Source organism: Zootoca vivipara, chromosome 11 (assembly GCF_965207765.1).
Source record: "Zootoca vivipara chromosome 11, rZooViv2.hap1.1, whole genome shotgun sequence".
Classification (NCBI taxonomy): Eukaryota; Metazoa; Chordata; class Lepidosauria; order Squamata; family Lacertidae; genus Zootoca; species Zootoca vivipara.
In genome coordinates, this window is record NC_142594.1 from 33,814,635 (window position 1) to 33,835,618 (window position 20,984).

General features: G+C 43.2%; 1 protein-coding gene across 3 annotated transcripts; it reads left to right on the forward strand.

The window, feature by feature from the left end:
• The first annotated feature begins 1,436 nt into the window (after positions 1 to 1,436).
• On the forward strand, positions 1,437 to 20,077 carry STEAP4 (STEAP4 metalloreductase). 3 transcript variants are annotated; one of them, XM_035129849.3, is made up of 5 exons: positions 1,437 to 1,688; positions 14,610 to 15,084; positions 15,726 to 16,253; positions 17,329 to 17,493; positions 18,711 to 20,077. In XM_035129849.3, exons 2-5 carry the CDS (start codon positions 14,632 to 14,634, stop codon positions 18,978 to 18,980), a joined length of 1,416 nt encoding a protein of 471 aa, XP_034985740.2. In that variant the 5' UTR covers positions 1,437 to 1,688; positions 14,610 to 14,631; the 3' UTR covers positions 18,981 to 20,077. The 3 variants fall into 3 exon arrangements, with proteins under 3 accessions (XP_034985740.2, XP_034985739.2, XP_088510643.1); XM_035129848.3 differs by having other exon boundaries at positions 1,439 to 1,688; positions 14,607 to 15,084; XM_088654517.1 differs by lacking the exon at positions 1,437 to 1,688 and adding an exon at positions 4,320 to 4,340 and having other exon boundaries at positions 14,607 to 15,084.
• Positions 20,078 to 20,984: the final 907 nt, after the last annotated feature.

Consider the following 20,984-nt stretch of genomic DNA (forward strand, 5'->3'; position numbering starts at 1 on the left):
TAGGGAAGACTCAGGTTCATCTACAAACCTTATTGAAGGGAGCTGGAACAGTCTGGAACAGTCAGTCACACAGTCTCTCTCTCTCTCTCTCTCTCTCTCTCTCACACACACACACACACACACACACACGATCTTTCTCTAGCTAGAGTCGTTGTGAAAATAACATGGCAAAGAGATGGAACTACACACCCCACCATGAGTTCCTTGGAGGAAGGGTCTGCTTTATAATGGGATTAGCTAATAAATAGGTGACCCCCCACCCACTTCACCTACCACCCACGCCCAGGAAGTATTTTGAATTTAGCTTAGTTTAGTTTTGATGCTATGTATCCTTTTCTATTTACACTGTGCATCAAGTACTGTACATGTAGGCAAAATACCCAGGAGGGATGGGACACCAAGAAATGGAGGTTAAACATGGTCACAAGTATATTGATTCCAGAGTTTGGTGTGGCACCAGGCAAAGATCTAACCACTGCCTGCTGGCTGATTCCTCTCCCCAGCCTGTTTGCTGGACAATTGGGAAGGAGTTGCTAAGCTCTCGGCCAACTATGGTGCGAGGCACTCTTGTAGGCCCTGACACCAACCTGAGTGTGTTGCAGCTTGCTATAGTCCCCCACAATCTTGAAGCGAAGCCTTAGCAGACCATTGATTGATGACCGGGTTGGGCCATCCTACAACCAACTAGGGAACAACACAGCTTCCAATCCTCCAACCCACTAGGTGGCATGATAAAGCCCACTACATAAGGGCTTCTAGCCATGCTGCTACAAGCCACAATGGCTATGTTCTACCTCCTCTATTAGAAGCATTATGCCCCTGAAGGCCTATTGCTGGGAACTACAAGTGGGGAGACGGCTGTTGGACTCAGGTCTTGCTATTGGGCTTTAGAAAGTCACCTGGTTGGCCATTGCAAGAATACTGGGCTAGGGGGATCATTGGCCAGGCTCCTATGTCCTTAAATGCAGTGAGCTGAGGGTTGTGATTATTTATATTGCAAACTTCCCAGCAAACTTTGTGGTATGACGTGTCACGCAAAAATGCCACTAGCAAGGGAATAAATAATAATAATAATAATAATAATTTATTATTTATACCCCGCCCATCTGGCCGGGTTCCCCCAGCCACTCTGGGCGGCTTCCAAAAAAACAGAAATTCTAAAATACAGAATGATGAACTGTATGAATAAAATAACCACTCATGATCTACAGACAAGATCGGCATGGCTCCTGCAGTAGCTGCAGCTTCCTTCTGCCTTTGAAGCAGCTGAGTTACTTTCCAACTGTATAAACTCAGAAGAGAAGGCAACTTGAACAAGGAGCTGGCAAGGAGCCAGGAGTTCAGCACTTGCCAACAGGCAGAGTAAGCAGCCGTGGCTGAACCTCACCCAATGAAAAAATACCAAGGCAGGGAATTTCCCCCAAGGCGCTGGCCGGGAAATTCTGTTCCCTTCTCCACCCTCCGGGCTCAGACTTGCAAAATCCCCAACCTTCCCTCTCTTCCTCCTCCCTTCTCTGCCTCTGCTCTCCAGCTGATAAATGTCCAGGAGTAACAAAGTACTTCCCCATTCTCTTCTAAGGAAAGGGAAACATCTGTAGTTCCTCCAGCCAGATGCTGCTTGCAGCTGCAGCTGCACTCAGTAAGTGACAAGGAGGGGTGGAAATACCACAGGCAGCAGAGTGTGCAAGGTAAGTGGCAATTTAAATTGAGAACTTTGACAAGTCTCTCTGTTCCCCTTGGGAGACCCACCGAAGTGTTTGCAGAATGTCTCAGTTCGCACCCTCTTTATTGAATGTGATATTTTAGAAACAGGCACCCTTTTCAAGTTAGTCTCTGCTGGGCACAGATGCTATGCGGTGGGTAATCCAAACTTGTTTCTACTTTCCTCCTGCTGTTGGAAATGCAAAAGAAAAGGCTTTTTTGTCTCTTTGGCGACTCTGCAAAATGTGAATAGCTGGTCCAAAAGTGTCATTCAAGGCCAGACTAGACATACATAGGCAACAAAGGATCCTGTGGCAACTTTAAAAAAATGAACAAATGGAAAAAGCTTTCTGGGACTTAAGAGTCCACTTCATCCCATGAAGTGAAATGCGGACCTTTTTAAATATGTCAGTTTTGGTTCCTCTCTGTTCCTCATTTTTCCAATCTTAAATTCACTTCTACACATTTCCACATCAGTTTGTGATTTTTTAAAAAAAGGTTCTCATGAAAATTCAGCAGCACTTTAATGTGATATTCTCAGACACTTTTTGTGTGTGTGTGTGTGTTCAATTTAGCCCAATATGCACATTTTGGAAAACCAATTTACCCAATACAGCACATTTGTATGCTATTTTCACCAATACATGCATTGCTGTGCACACTTTATACAAGTGTTTGCACCTTTACTATATATATTACTTATCCAAAGAACTACATTGCAAAGCTCAGAGGAGCGCAGGTTTCGAAAGATGGCTTTGTTTTCCCCCGTTTTGAAAGAGGAAAGGGCATCCAACAATAACAAAAAATCCACTGTGATGGAGTCACCTCTTCCAGCATTGGGTGGCAGGTTTGAAATATACCCTGTGTGTATTTTTGATGTGCGTAATGTAAGATCTGATTTATTTATTTATAAAATTATTTGTATACATGTACTGACATACCATAAAATAGCAGAGTAGCGTACAACAGTAAAACATTAAACACCATAAAAAGCATCTCCCACTTCATGGTTACCTAAAACCATTACATATGGCCATCATGGAGCTGCCCTGTTTTCAGTCTCACTTGCGATTATGTAGTTCTGATGCCTTTGTTTTTACACATGTATACAGTGGTACCTCGGGTTACAGATGCTGCAGGTTACAGACGCTGCAGGTTACAGACTCCACTAACCCAGAAATAGTACCTCGGGTTAAAAACTTTGCTTCAGGATGAGAACAGAAATCGCGTAGCGGGGGCGCAGCAGCAACAGGAGGCCCTATTAGCTAAAGTGGTACCTCAGGTTAAGAACAGTTTCAGGTTAAGAATGGACCTCCAGAATGAATTAAGTTCTTAACCCGAGGTACCACTGTATATTTTCTTTTGATAGTGTTTGCATGGTTTTGTTATGGCCTTTGGCTAGCGCAATAAAATCTTATTTACCTTTACCATTACATATGTGTGATGCAAAAGAAAATTATCTGTTTTCTATTATCTATATTTATACCCTCAGAAGGTAGGCTTTAAATGTTATTTGCTAAATTGCCGTCGCTGTGTTGTATTACATTTCTTATTAAGCATAATGGCTAGTGTGACGTTATTGTGCTGGATCCGAGATGAGTGCACTAAGTTCCCATTAAAATTAATGGGGCTTAGGCTAAAGATTGGCTAAGTTGCCCCACTGATTTCAATAGGGCCTAAGTTCAGTTAGCTTGATCTAGATCAGTGGTTCCCAACCTTTTTTTGGCCATGCCCCACCTAAGCATCTCTAAAATCCTGATGACCACCCTCCCATGACATATAATTCTTATTATTCAAAAAGTGAACTCCAATTCACGTGGAGGAAGCCTAAAAGGCCCTTAACTGTTAATAACTCATTCTTGAATTGCCCCCCCCCTTAAAAATCAAATTACTTTTCTGTGGGGGGTGTGCCCCACGTTGGGAACCTACTTTATTCAAAGCTTGGTTGGTTACAGCACAGAGCTGATAACTCCAGAGTTGCAGGTTTGATCCCCGTATGGGACAGCTACATATTCCTGCACTGCAGGGGGGTTGGACTAGATGATCCTCAGGATCCCTTCCAAGTCTACAATTCTATGATTTTATTATGTCCAGCCCATGAATAAGGATTGTGGAGGGCAGTTCATCTAGTCAGCGCATCAGCAGTAGCCCAATACAGTACCACTGTCTCCTGACCGACTCCCCTGATCACATCAGTCCACTTAAAGTGGGAAAAAATGGGGGTGGGAAGGGAAGAAAATGCAAAAGCTCGTTTACTAAGTTATATGTGAAACAGCTGTTCTTTTTTTTAAAAAAATGTAAATATAAATGATCCTGTAACTGAATCTGCAAGCATCTCAGTAATAGCAATAGCTCGAATTTTAATCCCCCTTTTTGTAGTTGTAGCACATCATTAATCCAGACAACCACTATTGAAAGTATGGGATGTGAACTGGTGGTGGCTGACCAGAAACAAGACCTTGGGGTTGTAATGGATAGCTCAGTAAAAATTTCAACCCAGTGCATAACAGCTGTGAAAAAGGCAAATGTTGTGCTTGGGTAGGGCTGCCATATGTCTGGAATTTCCCAGACATAGCTGGGATTTGGCCGTCGGAAACTGTTCAGGTGGAAATCACTGAAATGTCCGGGAAAATCCAAATGTATGGCAACCCATGTTGGAAGTGTAGATTTTGGTGAATTTCCTTAAAAATAGCTAAACAAAAACCCAACAACTTTGGCCAAAAATGAGATTTTTATTGTTGTTTTTAGATTCTGCAAAAAGATAATAATTCACTTTTTGAACCCTATGCTAGGGATCATTAGGAGAGGGATTGAAAACAAATCTGCCAATAACATGCCACTGTACAAATCTGCAGTGCGGCTGCCCTTGAAATACCGTATATGATTCTAATTGACTTGCCTCAAAAAGGAAATTGTAGAGTTGGAAATGTTTCAGAAAAAAGGAAACAAAAATGATCGAGAGGGTGGAGCTACTCTCCTCTGAGATAAGGTTATGACACATGGAGCTAAAAGGCTTAGCAGGCATGTCAAACCTGCAGCCCTCCAGATGTTTTGGACTACAATTCCCATCTTCCCCAACCACTGGTCCTGCTAGCTAGGGATCATGGGACTTGTAGGCCAAAACATCTGGAGGGCCGCAGGTTTGACATGCCTGGCTTAGAGAAAAGACCAACCAGATGAGACATGATAAGGGATGCGTAAGATTAGACATAGAACGGTAAAAGTGGCTAGGCCCTTCTCATACTACTAAGCTAGAACGTCCAATGAAGTGGAATGTTGGTGGATCAAGGATGGACAAAAGAAAGTTGTCCTTCACATCAGGGCATAGTTAAAGTAGGAATCTGCTCCCACAATATGTAGCGATAGCCAACAACATAAGATTAGACAAAATGAGGGTGCACAGGGCTGCTAATCTATACCTACTAACCGCAATGGCCATGGTCTCCCTCCAGTGGAGGGTGAACCGGATGCCTTTTAATTGCTTTCCAGCCAAGCCCATAATTAAAAAGGAAAGTATGGATACTTGCGAGAGGTTTCTGTTTTTAGTATCATGGTCCCTTTTGAGCACGCAAACAACTTGTTGCTTAAAGAGGACTGAGACTTTACCAAAGGAGCAGAGTCAACAGATGTAAAAGATCATGAGCTGGCCATACCTGTAACTGCTGTGTTGAAGATAGAATTTCAACAAATGCAGCAGCATTCATCATCCCTACATGACAAGATCACCTACCAAACTTCCCTGAGCTAGGAAACTTTCCCTCCATATGTTTTTAGACTCTAGCTTCCATCATCCCTAACCATTGCTGCTGGAGGTAGGAGTCCAACTACATCTGATCATCTCTGAACTAGCTCTCCATCTGTAAATACGCTGAAAAATGTAAGGCTGAAGTCCATATTTATCTGAAGAAGTGTGCATGCACACGGAAGCTCATACCAAAGACAAACTTAGTTGGTCTCTAAGGTGCAGCTGCTAGAAGGAATTTTTTTATTTTGTTTCGACTACGTCAGACCAACATGGCTACCTACCTATAGCTAGTCCATATTTACTATTATTTATTGATAAAACCTAATATTTGCATGATGCTTTTCAGGACAATGGGCTTCTAAAGCAGCTCACACAAACAAAGGCCTGACTCACACATCACTGTAAACCAGGCATCCCCAAACCTCAGCCCTCCAGATGTTTTGGGACTACAATTCCCACCATCCCTGACCACTGGTTCTGTTAGCTAGGGATGATGGGAGTTGTAGTCCCAAAACATCTGGAGGGCTGAGTTTGGGGATGCCTGCTGTAAACCATAGTTGAGCTTAGGAATGGTTTACAGCAGGCATCCCCAAACTTCGGCCCTCCAGATGTTTTGGACTACAGTTCCCATAATCCCTGACCACTGGTCCTCTTAGCTAGGGATCATGGGAGTTGTAGGCCAAAATATCTGGAGGGCCACAGTTTGGGGGTGCCTGATCTAGTTCAATGTTTCCCAACATTGGGTCTTCAGCTGTTTTTGGACAACAACTCCCATCATCCCTAGCTAGCAAGACCAATGGTCAGGGACGATAGGAACTGTAGTCTGAAAACAGCTGGAGACCCAAGGTTGGGAAACATTGATCTAGTTCAACCTCCTGCAATGCAGGAGCCTCAACACGCTTCTTCAAAATAAATCATTGTCTCTTTCCAAACAAACCACAAACTGTAACCACAAGGTTTGTTTGGGGGAAACAAAGCTCAAGCTCAGGTTCAGGTATAATGCTAAGCCCATCAACAGCTTAGTTGGTGGCCAGCAGCAGGCCCAGACCCTCCATCTCTAATCCATATGTGCAGGACCCAGCCTGCTCCAGCTCCACCCAGCTAATCCACTTTCCTGAAATTTCCATCCAGTCATTCACTCAGAGATCAACTATGCCTCACTTGCCCTGCTTCTTCTAGCAATTCTTGTTATTCAGGTGCAGACTGTTCCCTTTGAAAGGACGGCTCTTTGTTTGTTATCCATCCAGGCTCCAGTTATAGATCCAAGTTCTTGAGTCAGCTGTCATTATTTCTTTCCTGTCTGTGTGTTTTCAGATTGTGGCAGGAGAATTTCTTTTGATCTGAAAGCACAAGGGGCTACATTATGCGGCACTCAAAGCCCAGAGGAGCTGCATGTGCACTTGCTGTGGAAAAGGCCAACATACACTTCCAGACATGACAAAAGCATGGGAGGCAACAAGGCTTGCTTTATGTGAGCAAACACCTGCTGCCCCAATGAGGAATGGAGAGGCAGAAAATAGGGTTTGTACTTGTGTGCCACACACACATACGAAGATAAATCGTAGAGACACTAAAATAAAGTTTTGATGTCCTAGCCAACCCTGTATTTGGGGGGTGAAGAACCTGCAGTTCTCCATGGGTGCTGGGAACTGTAGTTCATCAGCAACATCTCCCTGGACACAGGTTCTCCATCCCTGCTGTAGCTTGATTTGTAGCACACTGCAACATGTTAAAGAATTGGCCTGCAACTGACCTTTAGAGGTACTAACAATAACTTGGTGTGAAGAGACATGCATCACTACCTGCTCATTTTGTTTTCGAGAGTAACCGTGTTATAAAATCAACAGAGGCAAAGGCACCCATCAATATGATGGGCTGTCAGTTCTGCCTTAAGTGCCGTACACTTTTGTTAGGAAGAGCAAAGCACTGCATATGAAAACACAACTTGGGAGTGAAAATCTCCTTCCCTACTGACAGCAGCATCCTGGTTAGCACACTAGGTCTTTGCATAGTTTAGGGTTGGTGCTGGAGGAGAACAGAGCGCTTGTGCCTTTAACAGCTGTGTAGCAGGCAGATATTCAGCAGCTTAGGTCTCTTCTAGTACGGAAATGCAATTATGGGAAGATCTTTACCTGATGTCATTATGTCTGTCAGGCATCTTATTATCTCTGGGTAGCTACTGATGTTTTTCTTACACACACCCAAGGCAACGTGGGTGGCGCTGTGGTCTAAAGCACTGAGCCTCTTGGGCTTGCCGATCGGAAGGTGAGCTCCCGTTGCTCTGTCCCAGCTTCTGCCAACCTATCTGTTCAAAAGCACACCAGTGTAGGTGGATAAAAATGAACTGCTGTGGTAGGAAGGTACACAATGTTTCTGTGCACTCTGGCACCACTCATCACAGTCCTCCATGCGCCAGTAGTGGTTTAGTCATGCTGGCCACATGTCCCAGAAAAACTCTGTGGACAGACTCTGGCTTCCTTGGCTTGAAAAGCGCCTTTGACGGGACTTAACCATCCAGGGGTTCTTTACCTTTACCTTTACCTACACACATCCATTCTAACTGCAACAGAGGATACAAATTTGCATAAGCATGTTTTCTATTGTCCTTTCCTTTATTCGCCTGTATGAGTTTCTCTTTATGTTAGATTAGAAGCTCTTTTGTAGTACCTTACATTAGTAAGTGATAAGAGGTCACACACTGTTTTTGCAGGCACTTTACCAGCAGAAACTGGCAGCAAGTCCCAATTGCAACATCAAGGAACTTCCCGGTGTCAAACCAGAGCCAGAGGTGTTGTTTTAGCTGCTTGGCATAATGGTTATGACATCCCGCTATGGCTAAGGTCGTCATGTAACTAATGCCTCTGCTGTTAGAAGCACAGTTACCAGGAATGAGGCACAGTGCAGCCCATGATTATGCTGAATGCTATGGCTTGCAGTGGGAGATGTAGACAACAATTACCAGACGATCACAAGCAGAATCTTAGCTAAAGGCTAGGGGTGGGTGGAGAAGTTCAGTTCGGCTGAAATTTTAATCCAAACATGCCTAATTCCTGTTTCCTGAAACCATACGCAAACCAAAAACACAGCTGTCTTTTCAAATTTGCATTTCTAATTCCCCAGCAGCAACAAAAGCTTCCAAGATGCTTTTGTTAGAGGTGAAATGTGCACAAAAAGCAACAAATTAGGAAGAAGAGGAGAAGGAGGAGGAGATTGGACTTGATATTCCGCCTTTCACTCCCCTTAAGGAGTCTCAAAGCGGCTAACATTCTCCTTTCCCTTCCTCCCCCACAACAAACACTCTGTGAGGTGAGTGAGGCTGAGAGACTTCAGAGAAGTGTGACTAGCCGAAGCAGTTGCATGTGGAGGAGCGGGGAATTGAACCCGGTTCGCCAGATTACGAGTCCACTGCTCTTAACCACTACACCACGCCTTATATTTGAAGGGGACACTGAATACCAAAGTGTTTGCATTGGGCAAAATTTGAATATAAAGATGTGTATATTGGGGGGGGAGTGAGTACTAAAATGCTGATGCATTTTCCCAAGGGAAAAAAAGAATACAGAATGATACTGAAATGTGGTGACCTGAAAATTGGAAAAATGAGAAACTGATAGACATCAACATTGAAAAAAAGTCACCCGTCCCTAATCATGGGGTGGGGTGGGGAAGCATGGAGGATCATTGGTCACATGGTAAAGAATCTAGAAGTCAACGGAAGCTTAGGCCAAAACAAATTTGCTTACCTCTAAGGTTCCACAAAACTTTTTGCTGCAACAGACAAACAACAGCTACTCTGCTGTCACAAGCCGTTATTAACAGTTTTAGCTTGTTTCCAGTATTTCTGTACTGTGCAAAAACAAAGGTTTTTGTGACAAATAAAACCATGAGATCTAAAGTAAAATACAATAAAAAGATGAAATCCAAACATTGTGAAACCAGAATCACTGTAAAACCAGCAACTGAGAATTACATCAGCGCAAAGGATAAAAAGCACACTGTCGAAAACTACCATTATTCGAGATAGGCTACCTATTTTTTGTATCCCCTACAAGTCAGAAACCCACATTGTTGCAGTCAAGTGTATATTTTAACACCATGCATAAACACACACACACACACACACACACACACACACACACACACACCCTGCTCAGTCCTTTGTAAGCCTGGCTCTCCCTTTGAAACTTCCTGGACTTTATGGGCTCATTTCCAATTCACTCCGCAGTTGACTGGACTGGATTAACGCCTGATACTTTTAGACCCTGAACCGTTCAACAACCCTGGAAATGCAAAGAAAACGACTCAACTTTTAAGCCTGGTCTTATGTATTTATGGGAACAGGTTGAGGCGATGAGATTTGCAGCTCTTTCAGTAGTTTGTTATGATTTAGACAACATTAAGCACATCTTTTTAGACCTCTGCTTCATATGTCTCGGGAACCTCCAGGCAGCTTTAGTATTCTCCTGATAAAAGGAAGAGATGTGAGGAGCAGAACAGCGGCACATTCTCCACTAGAGGATTTATCACCTCTAACAATTCGTTTTATCTGCTGTGTCAAAACTCACGGTGCAGGATCTTTTTGCTGAAAGTATGTGTGCCGGAGAAAGGAGCTCATTTCCTTAAAAAATAAATTACACTGATAAATTTGCTGCATTACGAGCCTGGCCCTTGGATTCCCCCCCCCCCGGGTTTATTTTGAATTTCTCAATGTGCACCTCATAACAGAAGGGCCTTATAATTCACAACATACTCTTTTATTTTATTTTTCCCCCATTTTAAGTTGGACATTCATTTCCTAGATGTAGCAATACTGGAAAAACAAAAGAGAGTATGAATGAAGAAAGAATAAGAAGAGGAAAACATGGAAATTCCAACCCCTCTCTCTACCCCCAACCCCGCCCCAGACAATTTGGACCAGAATATAAGTGTTTCTGGGAAATGTAAAAAATAAATAAATTGCTCATTACCAAAATAAAAACTTAGTTGGTCTTTAAGGTTCTGCTGGAAGGAATTTTTTTTATTTTGTTTCAGCTATGTCAGACCAACACGGCTACCTACCTATAACTACTGCTATGACTCTGGTCCCCCATGACTATTCAGCAGAAGTGGGCAACCTTTTTCAGACTGGGGGCCTCATTCCTATCTGGGGAGGGGGGCACATGACAGTGGTGGGTGGAGCCAGCAGCAAAGGTGACAATTTAAAGTAATATTTACCTCTCTATCCTCCATCTGGGCAACCAAGAGGCATGATGAGGATTCAAGGACACAAGCAAAAATATGAAGCAGAGCACCAAGCAGGAGTGATGAGATGTGTGTGGCCTGCTGATAGTCACAAGGGTCAGACAGGGAGGTCTGGGGGGCCACATTTTGTTCCTCTGGCCTGTGGTTCCCCACTACTTTACAGTTCCCCACTACATTACAAGGATGGGGAACCTGTGGGCCCTCCAGGTGTTGTGGTCCAACAACATTCAAAGGGCCACAGGTTTATCATCCCTGCAATTCGGCTTGATCCTTGGAGGTAAAACAAGGCTGCGCTTACATTGCTGTTTTTCCTAGTAGTCAATGACGCCCTTGACATTCCGAAAGCTATCAAAAAGGTCAGTTTTGATTACATAACTCTTCAGCACAAGAGGGAAATAAAACAGGATGTGGGGTTTTTTTGAGGGGGGTGCATTCAAAGTGTTTGAGACCCCTCAGAAAGGGGGTTGAATGTGTCTACTCTTGAGTATGACAAAGTTTTAGTCAGAGTAGACCCAACTTAGCCCTTGGGTGGTACAATGGGTCAGTGCATCAGGCTGTTAATCCTGACTGTCGGCAGGATTCCTGCATCACAAGAGTTTAGAGTAGATGACCACTGGGGTCCCTTCCAACTCTACAATTCTATGATTCTATATCCATTAATTTCAGTGGTTCTATTCTGAATACTATCATCACATTTGCTGATGACACCACTGTGGTGGGGCTCATTTCGGGGGGGGGATGAGTCCGCCTATCAGGACGAGGTAGAGCGGCTCTATGGTCTGTGTGGAGATAACAATCTGGTCTTTAATACTGTCAAGACCAAGGAACTGGTGGTGGACTACAGGAAGAAAAAGGCAGGGACCGGGTGGAGAGGGTGGCTGTATTTAAGTTCTTAGGTGTCACCATCGAGCAGAGTATGACCTGGAGTGCGAATACCACTGCTCTGGTGAAGAAGGCCCAGCAGAGAATATATTTCCTCAGACTTTTAAAAAAGAACAACCTGAGTGAGAGACTGCTGGTGTCCTTCTACCGAGGCTCCATAGAGAGCATTCTTACATACTGTATCTGTGCTTGGTTTTCCAGCTGCACAGTCATGGATAGGAAAGTGCTCTAGGAGGTCATAACCACAGCCCAAAGGATTATCGGTCATCTTCTCCCATCTCTGGAAGAACTATACAATTCCCGTTGCCATAAAAAAAGCAAATAATATTTTACAGGATTCATCTCATCCTGGATATAGTCTTTTTGCACCGTTGCCTTCGGGCAAGAGACACAGAACAATTAAATCAAGAACGGATAGATTAAAAAACAGTTTCTATCCGAGAGCTATAACCATCTTAAATGCTGTAACTAAATAATATGATCCCGGGGAGTTGTGATGGGTGTATATGTATGTTTGTGTGTGGCTATAATTGTGTTTCTATATTGTTTTTTATGGGATGGCATTCAATTTCGTTGTACTATGTACAATGACAATAAAGTATCTATTCTATTCTATTCTATTCTATCCTGCATTTTGTTTATTCGGACCTATTTTTTTCCCAGGCATGTGCACATTTATGTAGGTTTAATCATGGAGGTCAGCCCTAAAACATACGCCCTTGGCAACTCTAGTCTTTCCCCTTTTTATTCCAATTTCGTGAGAAACGGGAAGAAGGTAAAGCCATAGTTAGGAAAAATATATAGTGTGTACTAAATGCTGTTTCACTTATTTATTGAATTTCTATAGCATTTATTCCCCATAAGAAAAACAAATATATCTCTTTAGTATTTCCTTTTCAAGCACACGTATATAGCCATAAGGCTGACATAAAAACAGAAAGACATAAAGTTGCAAAGCAAATCCATGCTGCCACCTAGTGGCCAAAGAGGCTCTCAACATCCCTAAAGCTAAAAGTTTGCTCGGGGTTTACCTGTGCATTTATTGCACCAAAATGTCCCCAGCTAGGGAAGTAGCATAGATTGTTTGAATTCTCTCAGGCTGTTGTAAAGAAACTGGGTTTTTGTTTTTTGGTGTGGGTGGGGTGGGGTGTTAATAGCCCATCTTTCTAAACCTGAACAGCATCCAAAAAACTTGGAAGTTTCTTTCTGGGTGGGGTAGTGATATTATTAGCAGTAATGTGCAAAGATGCACAAGTATAACCACCACGCCTGTCTGACAGTTCCAGGAAGTGGCTCTGGCTGTCAGCTTCCTCCTCCTTTGCATCAGTGTTGGCCTTGCAGAATTCAGCAAGGAGCAAGCTCTGCGGAAGTAATTGGGTCTGCCTGTTATGAGCTCTGCCTCCACCTACTGTTGGGCTCCTGCATTCTGCCCCTACTCTCCACCAATGGGCACCAGTCACCACTGTGGGGTTGTAACTAATACTTACTAATTTTAAACTTACTTTAACCTACAAGTCTCTTCATAGTCTTGCTTATCCACCTCTCTGGATCAGCACCTCAGCTAGCCCTAATCTTTTTAAACCCAGCAATCACGATGCCTATAGACACAGCAAATTAGTGTTGTGCCCCATATATTACCCCAAATTTCTTCCCTGCCCTACTATTCCCCATCAATAAAGAAGAAAATAAATAATGTTCAAAAACTGTCAAAAGGGAGAGAAAATTTTGGTCAAATTATCATGGGTGGAGTGCAGCATTTTTCTCCCCATGTTTACTTGACTTTTGAGGTGGCCAAGGTCTGATACAGATTATTTCCCCAAAATATGGCACCCCTTTATTTCTTCAAATAACTTTTGAAGTCACAAAGGAATATATTTCTTCGACAAAACTATTTGCTTTGTGGTTTTGCATTTCCCCCTTTAGGGAGAAAAGAAACTTTGTGAAATGAAGGTGTACCATATTGGCCTGAATATAAGCAGCACTTCCCCCACCCCCAAATTCTGACTGTGAAAAGTTAAAGTACAGCTTATATTCAGAACCGAGCGCTGCGTGTCTGCCTCCTGGCACTACTGCCCTGAACAGGGGGCGGGGGACAGCCGGTGCCGGCTTGGGGAGGTAATGCCGGGAGGCAGTAGTGCCAGGAAGCGGGTGCACAGTGCGCTCAGAAGCAGCACCTGCAAAGAAGTATTGAATTTTAAAGGTGCAGCTTATTTGCAGGTGCGGCTTATATTCAGGCCAATATGGTATATAAAATGAAGGTTCTAGGGACCAAAAAAACAAACAAAACCCAAGCTCCGATTAAAAACAACAAACACACAGTTCCACACAGATATCTGCATGAAAACTACACATAGTTTTGCAAAGAGGTTTTAAGCTGAGGTTAAGTTCAAAACAAGAAGTCACATAAGAGAAGCACCTCCTGTGTTTTGTGCTGGATCCCGAGAATACTTGCAAAAGGAAACTGCATAATCCCCCTCCCTCACTTGAATCTCTCAAGATACTGAGAGCATCAGAAAGTCCCCCCCCCCCCAAGACGGCTGGTCTATGCTCATTCTTGCACACTGGAGAGTGAGCTCAAACAGTGCAGTGAAATTGCCTAAGCCACCCACAGCATCCTCTGGAAGGTCTAGTTTCAGTTTCTTGTAAGTTAACCTTGTAGGATGTGCTGCTGTGCCAAAAGAAGTAAACTATTAAAAGCAGCATTATATAAAAGATTAGCTAATATTTCATATATCAACAGTTTTCATACCAACAGGCAAGTTTCTAACACACACACACACACACACACACACACACAGAGAGAGAGAGAGAGAGAGAGAGAGAGAGAGAGAGATATTATATATCACATTAAAAACAGAGCCAAAGAAAACTTATCTGTTATGTTTCCATTACTGCAGATTCCACAGGACAAATGCCTGTGACCTTATACAACCCTCCTTACTGTAAATCACCAAGCTTGAGTTGAGAACTAAATTGAGTTATTTTATCCCTAGCAAGTTCAGATATAAGGTTTAATATGTACAATCTTGTATCTTAGTAGGTGACCATTGTACCTGTCCATTATGGAGAAGAACACTACAATGATTCCGCTGACTACAGATGTACCTAACAAGAAGGAGACGGTGTGCATTTTTGGAACAGGCGATTTTGCAAGATCTCTAGGACACAAAATGATGCAGTGTGGCTATTCTATAGTGTTTGGAAGCCGAGGTGCTCAGACTTCTTCTCTGATCCCTGAAGGAGCCACAGTGCTTTCTCATGCAGAAGCTGCAGAGACATCTGCTGTTATCATTTTAGCAGTCCACAGAACACATTACAGCTTTCTGGAAAACCTAAGGGAAGTACTCCGTGGGAAAGTGCTGGTGGATGTGAGCAACAACCTCAAAATAAACCAGTACCTGGAATCCAATGCTGAATATCTTGCCCAGCTCCTGCCAGGAAGCAAAGTGGTGAAAGCATTTAACACTGTGTCAGCCTGGGCTCTGCAGTCAGGTGCTCTGGATGCAAGCAGACAGGTAATGACATCTCTGCAGCAAAAGATGCTCATATTTAAAGAGCCTTAAAAGGTGAAAGCCCAGTTCTAGATCTTCATTTTGCAAATCCTAAAGCATTTCTTCCAAGTTCAAAGGCTCTCTAGGTGAACTGCTTATGGCATTATATAAAACTGTTTCTAGACTGGAGATCTAACCATCTGAGAGCTGATAAGAAAGCAAAAAGTTTGCATCAAGTGAGAAAAGTCCAGCTTTTAATTTTCTTCTTTGTGAGGAGGAGGGAGGTAAAGGGCCCTTAATGAAAATCACTAGCCCTAGACCAGGGTTGGGGAACCTGTGGACCTGCTGTTGGACTCAAGCTCCCATCAGCCTGAGACATCATGGCCAATGGTAAAGAATAATAGGAGTTATATTCCACTACCTGGAGACTGCAGGTTCCCCATTCCCTGCCCCCCATTTCTGATTCTTCTCAGTTTTAGCCAAATTCTGCTCAGTTGATAGTCTTCTAAAAACACGAGTTAATTGTGGCCATTAGACCTACTCTGGCAATTCAAACACAGCTTCTTATTGAAGTCAGAGCAGTGTTTGAAAGCAAACACTGTCAACAAAGAAAAAAGGTCTCTCTTCATTGTGTTGTTGTTGCTGTTGCTGTTGTTTTGCTCCAGGTATTTGTCTGTGGAGATGACAGCAAGTCAAAGGAAAAGGTTATGGAGATCATTCGAAGCCTTGATCTTACTCCATTGGATAAAGGGTCTCTCTTAGCAGCAACGGAAATTGAGAATTACCCTTTGCAACTTTTCCCAATGTGGAAATACCCCATCTATCTCTCCCTTGTCCTCAGTGCATTCATCTTCTTCTACAGTGTGGTTCGCGATGTGGTCTATACTTACACTAAGAAACAAGTGGACCGTTCCTTTTTTATTGCCATCAGCATCCCAAACCGTGTCTGCCCTGCTGTGGCACTCATCCTCCTTGCTCTGGTTTACTTGCCTGGGATCTTTGCTGCTGTTCTCCAGTTATACAGAGGTACAAAGTACAGACGCTTTCCAGATTGGCTAGACAAATGGATGCTCTGCAGGAAACAGCTTGGCTTGGTAGCCTTGGCTTACGCTTTCCTCCATGTTTTGTATACACTCGTTATCCCTATTCGGGGCTATGTACGATGGAGGTGGAACTCTTATGCCATTGCACAGGTAAGTTGATGTTGTGCTGTTTCTTCTCCCATTTCACCACCAGCGCTGAGGTCTTTGCAACTTTGTATGGGGATGTGATGCAGGCAGGGCTTTGAAGCCATCAGAAACATCGCAAGGGCCAACATGCTTGCTGCTCTCCATCTGGCACAGATCGTGCCCTTCCTGCTTCTCCCTATGCTCCCATGGAGACATCCAAATGTAAAAGAGAGTGAGCGGTGTTCTTGGTAAGAGCAGCCATTGGTTCTTACTGGGGAGGAAACCTCAACTGTTCGAACCCCAGTTGCCGTTTAGAACCTCTACCACCAGCCATCTTAACAGTAAAAGCAAAAACCATAGGGTCTTGATCCCACGCTGCCTCTGGAAGGCAGGTGGTCCCCCTTCACACAATACTGTTTACACACCAAAGATGGAGAGCTGTTGGAGGAAGGCCCAATAAATATGGGAAGGCTGTGAAAAAATTCTAAGCTTCTGCTCCTCTGGCACTTTTCCGATTTACGATTTATAAGTGCTATGAAACCTAGAGACCGTTCTAACACTTCGGTCTTAAAAATGAAGCCAGATAAACTCCATTCACCAACCCACACAGTTGGATTTGGGCCTAATTCAGATCCACCAAAGATGTTGTATCAAAGCATGGAATTGATCCCCTCTTGCCTGCTCTTCATTCATGACACTGTCCACCATGTAAGGTTCTGGACCTTTCAGAGGCAGGACATTTGAACAAGGTCTGTGCTTGTCAGGTCAAGCAAGCAAGCACATTCCACAGGGCAACCTTGCAAAACTTCTGTCACCTGCCAGAAACAAACTTCCCTACACAGCTGACAGAAACAGACATTAGCAAATCTAGAAAAGAGGGCATTCCATTTTATCTCCACTCTTTACAATTCTAAGATAGAAATTTCCTGACTTTTGATGGGTGCAACTTTTGTCAATTTGACATGCACCTACAAAACCTGCCAAGAGCACCTTGAATATTTCACAGTATTAAAGCTATTTATAGATGTATTTTATAGATGTATTTTAATCTGTACCTACTGGGTATTAAAAAGTATTCTAAAAACTTTCATCCCCTTAGGTGTTGAACAACAAAACAGAACCACTGGACAATGAAAGAGCCTGGATTAGTGACTCGTATCTTTCTTTGGGCATCTTGGGGTTCTTTCTGTTTCTCCTCCTGGGAATAACATCCTTGCCCTCTGTCAGCAACAGTGTCAACTGGAGAGAGTTTCGCTTCGTACAGGTAAGAGAGCTTGCTAGCCAGCAAGCTAACTTTTCTTCTACCTCACTTTCAGTGTGTGTTCCTATGGACATTTCCTCAGAAGTAAAGCCCAATTATCCTGGGGGCATCTGGTTGGCTACTGTGGTAAAGAGGATTCTGGCATATATAGGCCGTTAGTCCTGTCCAGCGTGGCTCTTCTTAATTCAGGTATGGACAACCTCTGGCTCTCCAGACATTGCTGGACTACAATTTCCATTCCTAATATATTGGTTAGGCTGCCTAGATGATGGAAGTTGGAGTCCAACCTCATATGGAGGGCCACATGTTCCCTATCCTAGTCTTAATGTTTGTCTGGAAAGGAGGAGGAAAGGGGCCTAACACAATCCAAACCACCCATTCAGGAAGTCTTCGAAGACTCTTCTCCAGGTTCCCTCGTTTTGGGAAATCAACCCCTCCTGCAAGGACATCTCTGTGGCTGCTGCAGATAAGAGACATTTTGTTCCTACTCCTTGAACTTTTACGTGTTTGTGTCAGGGCCATTTGGTTGCAAATGTTTCTCATTAGTCTGATTGTAGGTTTTATGAACGACATATTGTCGAGTTTGCTTTTCTTACATCTGGGAAAACCAGTAATCACAGGTTTTTAAATTATCATTTTTAGAAAGTTTTTAAAGTGAAATCCACCAAAAAGCTGGAAAAAATAGATTATAAATACTTGTGCTAATCCTCCCTACAGTTCATTTCATGTATCTAACCCAGGCACCCCCAAACTGCGGCCCTCCAGATGTTTTGGCCTACAACTCCCATGACCCCTAGCTAAGAGGACCAGTGGTCAGGGATGATGGGAATTGTAGTCCAAAACATCTGGAGGGCCGAAGTTTGGGGATGCCTGATCTAACCCAAAGAAGAGAGCTGTGCCTCATAGGCCTGATTAGTTCAATGTCCTGCCTCTATGATTGAGAGCTTCCTTTGCATATATTGGTATTGAAAGGTAGCATAAACCTGGCCATTATCTTGATGCATTGTGAACTGATGCTCAGCCCTGCGGGCAAACTTGCCCAAAGACACAATGGGCTTCTTTATCCCATCTTGACCAAGAAAATTGCCAGCTGGATTCAGTGGGAGAATTGAGTTTTGGTCATCTGTTGATAACAGGATAGAATGCTTTCTGATTTGCCGCCATGTGTCTCATAATGGGGAAGTTAGCTTTGCAATCATTTTTGTTTGTTTGTTTTCTAGTCTTCTCTGGGCTACCTGACGCTGGTGTTGTGCACTGCCCATACACTGCTCTACGGTGGGAAGAGGTTCCTGAACGCTGGCTCCTACCCATGGTGCCTTCCTTCCGTTTACATCCTCTCTCTCATTATCCCCTGCATTGTGTTGGCCATGAAGTTTTTCCTCATATTTCCATGTATCGATCGGCCGTTAACTGATATTCGACAGGGCTGGGAAAGAATACCCAAAGGCATAAGCCAGACAAACAGCAGCCAATGCAGGTCAGCTGTATAAGCTCTTAGCAAATGTACAGTTTCAACACACATTATCTGCAATAGCAAAAAGAAAAGTGCAAGCAATTTATACGCATCAAAAATAAGCTCAGAAATTATGTGTTCCATTATTACTCTGTAATGTAAGGCCCAGCAACTCTCAGCGGCAACTGGTCAATATTCAGCTAAGGTGTTTAGGGGATGAGTGCACCTTCCTTTTCTGGATTTGAGACTGAAGGAAACAATTATAGCCTTTGCCCTATCTCCTCTGTGTAAGAGGAGCCCAATATACAGTGGGCCACATCTGAGAATATGAATTACACTGATGATGAGAAAGTTTATGGCAGCACTCCCAAACCAGATTCCCTTCAGATGTTTTGCACTAGTTCCCATCATCCCTGATGACTGATCAGTTCAGAACATTTGGAGGGCAATAAGTTGGGAAAGCCTGGTCTATAGACAAAGCAATAATAAATTTGAACTATGGCTTTTGGTCCTACTCTGTGCCTTTTCAGATTTATGTTCTCTTTCAAATTTGAGCAGCACTTTAAAGGTTCCTAAATTGACTATGCTTTCCTAGGCCATGTATACTGTGAAATGTACACACCTGCAATTTCCTCTCATTGTGACGGAAGGTGTTCATTACTTTATGGAGAATGTGTTGATAGTTAAACACAATGGATTTCCGACCCCCCTATAAATTCATGGTCTTTGTGGTTTGGGACTGGATTTGAATTTGAATTTTAAATTCATTTTTGCTACGATGGACTCAGGACCCAACAAAATTGTTTAATTATAGTGTTGCCCTGCATATACCAATGAATAAGGTTATGGTTAAGCTACACTTATAAGCTTGATCAATAACAGACAACTGATTTTATTCAAGCTTCTTGGGCTCCGATACTGCCTATTGCTGTATATTATGTATTGTATTTTTTTACCATTTTTAATAATATTCAATAAAACAAATGCCTTGTGTTTTCCACACAAAAATCGCTAACCGTGGTCAGCATACCATAAAGAGATCCTACTCATAAACCTCTATGTACAAACTTTGCTCACCAACATTTATATTTTGTATATCCTGATCATCATCATAAATAAAGTTTTAAGAACAAAGTCTCTTTGCTACACCTACAAGTGTGGTCGCAGGTGGTCATGGACCAGATCTAGGTGCTGATAGAGGAAATTGATTTTCCAGATCAGGGAGACCCACCCAACATTTCATACCAAGTGGGCCGCAAGAGTACTTGTTTGCAAATATTCATAGACCGGGGTGGGGAACTTGCTGCTGTATAGACTCTGGCTTCCATTAGCCCCAGTCAGTGTGGCCAAGTTCAGGAAGGAGACCTAATGATCTCCCATCCCTGATGTCAACTCCATATATAGTACATGTTGGCATTTGCCTCTCTTTTTTCAAAAGCGAACTTGCAGCGCCCCTTGCCACTTCCCCCTCTTAAAAAAAGAGAATCTAATTCAGAATTCTTTGACTAAAAAAAGGCAAATACTGGAGTGACAGTGTGCCACAGAGAGCAAAACTACAATCCTCCTGTAGCTGATGTTTCTTGAGCTCCTACGATGAGGACATTGACTTGGAGAATATTGTTCTTGCTATTGAAGTGACATGACTCTCAGCCACCATGCAGAGAGACATGTCTAGCACAATGAGTTTAATGAATGTAAACACTTCTGAGTGGCTGGAGGTACTGCTTCCAAGACTGTTAGTAGAGTTGATTGTCAGGAGCTGCAGAAGGTGTTGACATCTATGGGCTGAGTTGTGAAGCTTTACATTGGCTGGGGTTTTGTTGGCGCTAGGCAAATCCAAGGAAGCCCTATGCCAATCTGCTTAATATGATTGGAGGTTATGGACCTGTCAGTCTTGGTAGGGTGCACTCCCTTACCAGTCACCACTGCAATGCACAGCGCGGAGGTGGAAGGGGGCGTTGACTATTAACTGCATTTTCATATTACATTCCACAAGTGGGTCCTACAACAAAATGTTGCAATGTGGAGTGCTTCTATACAG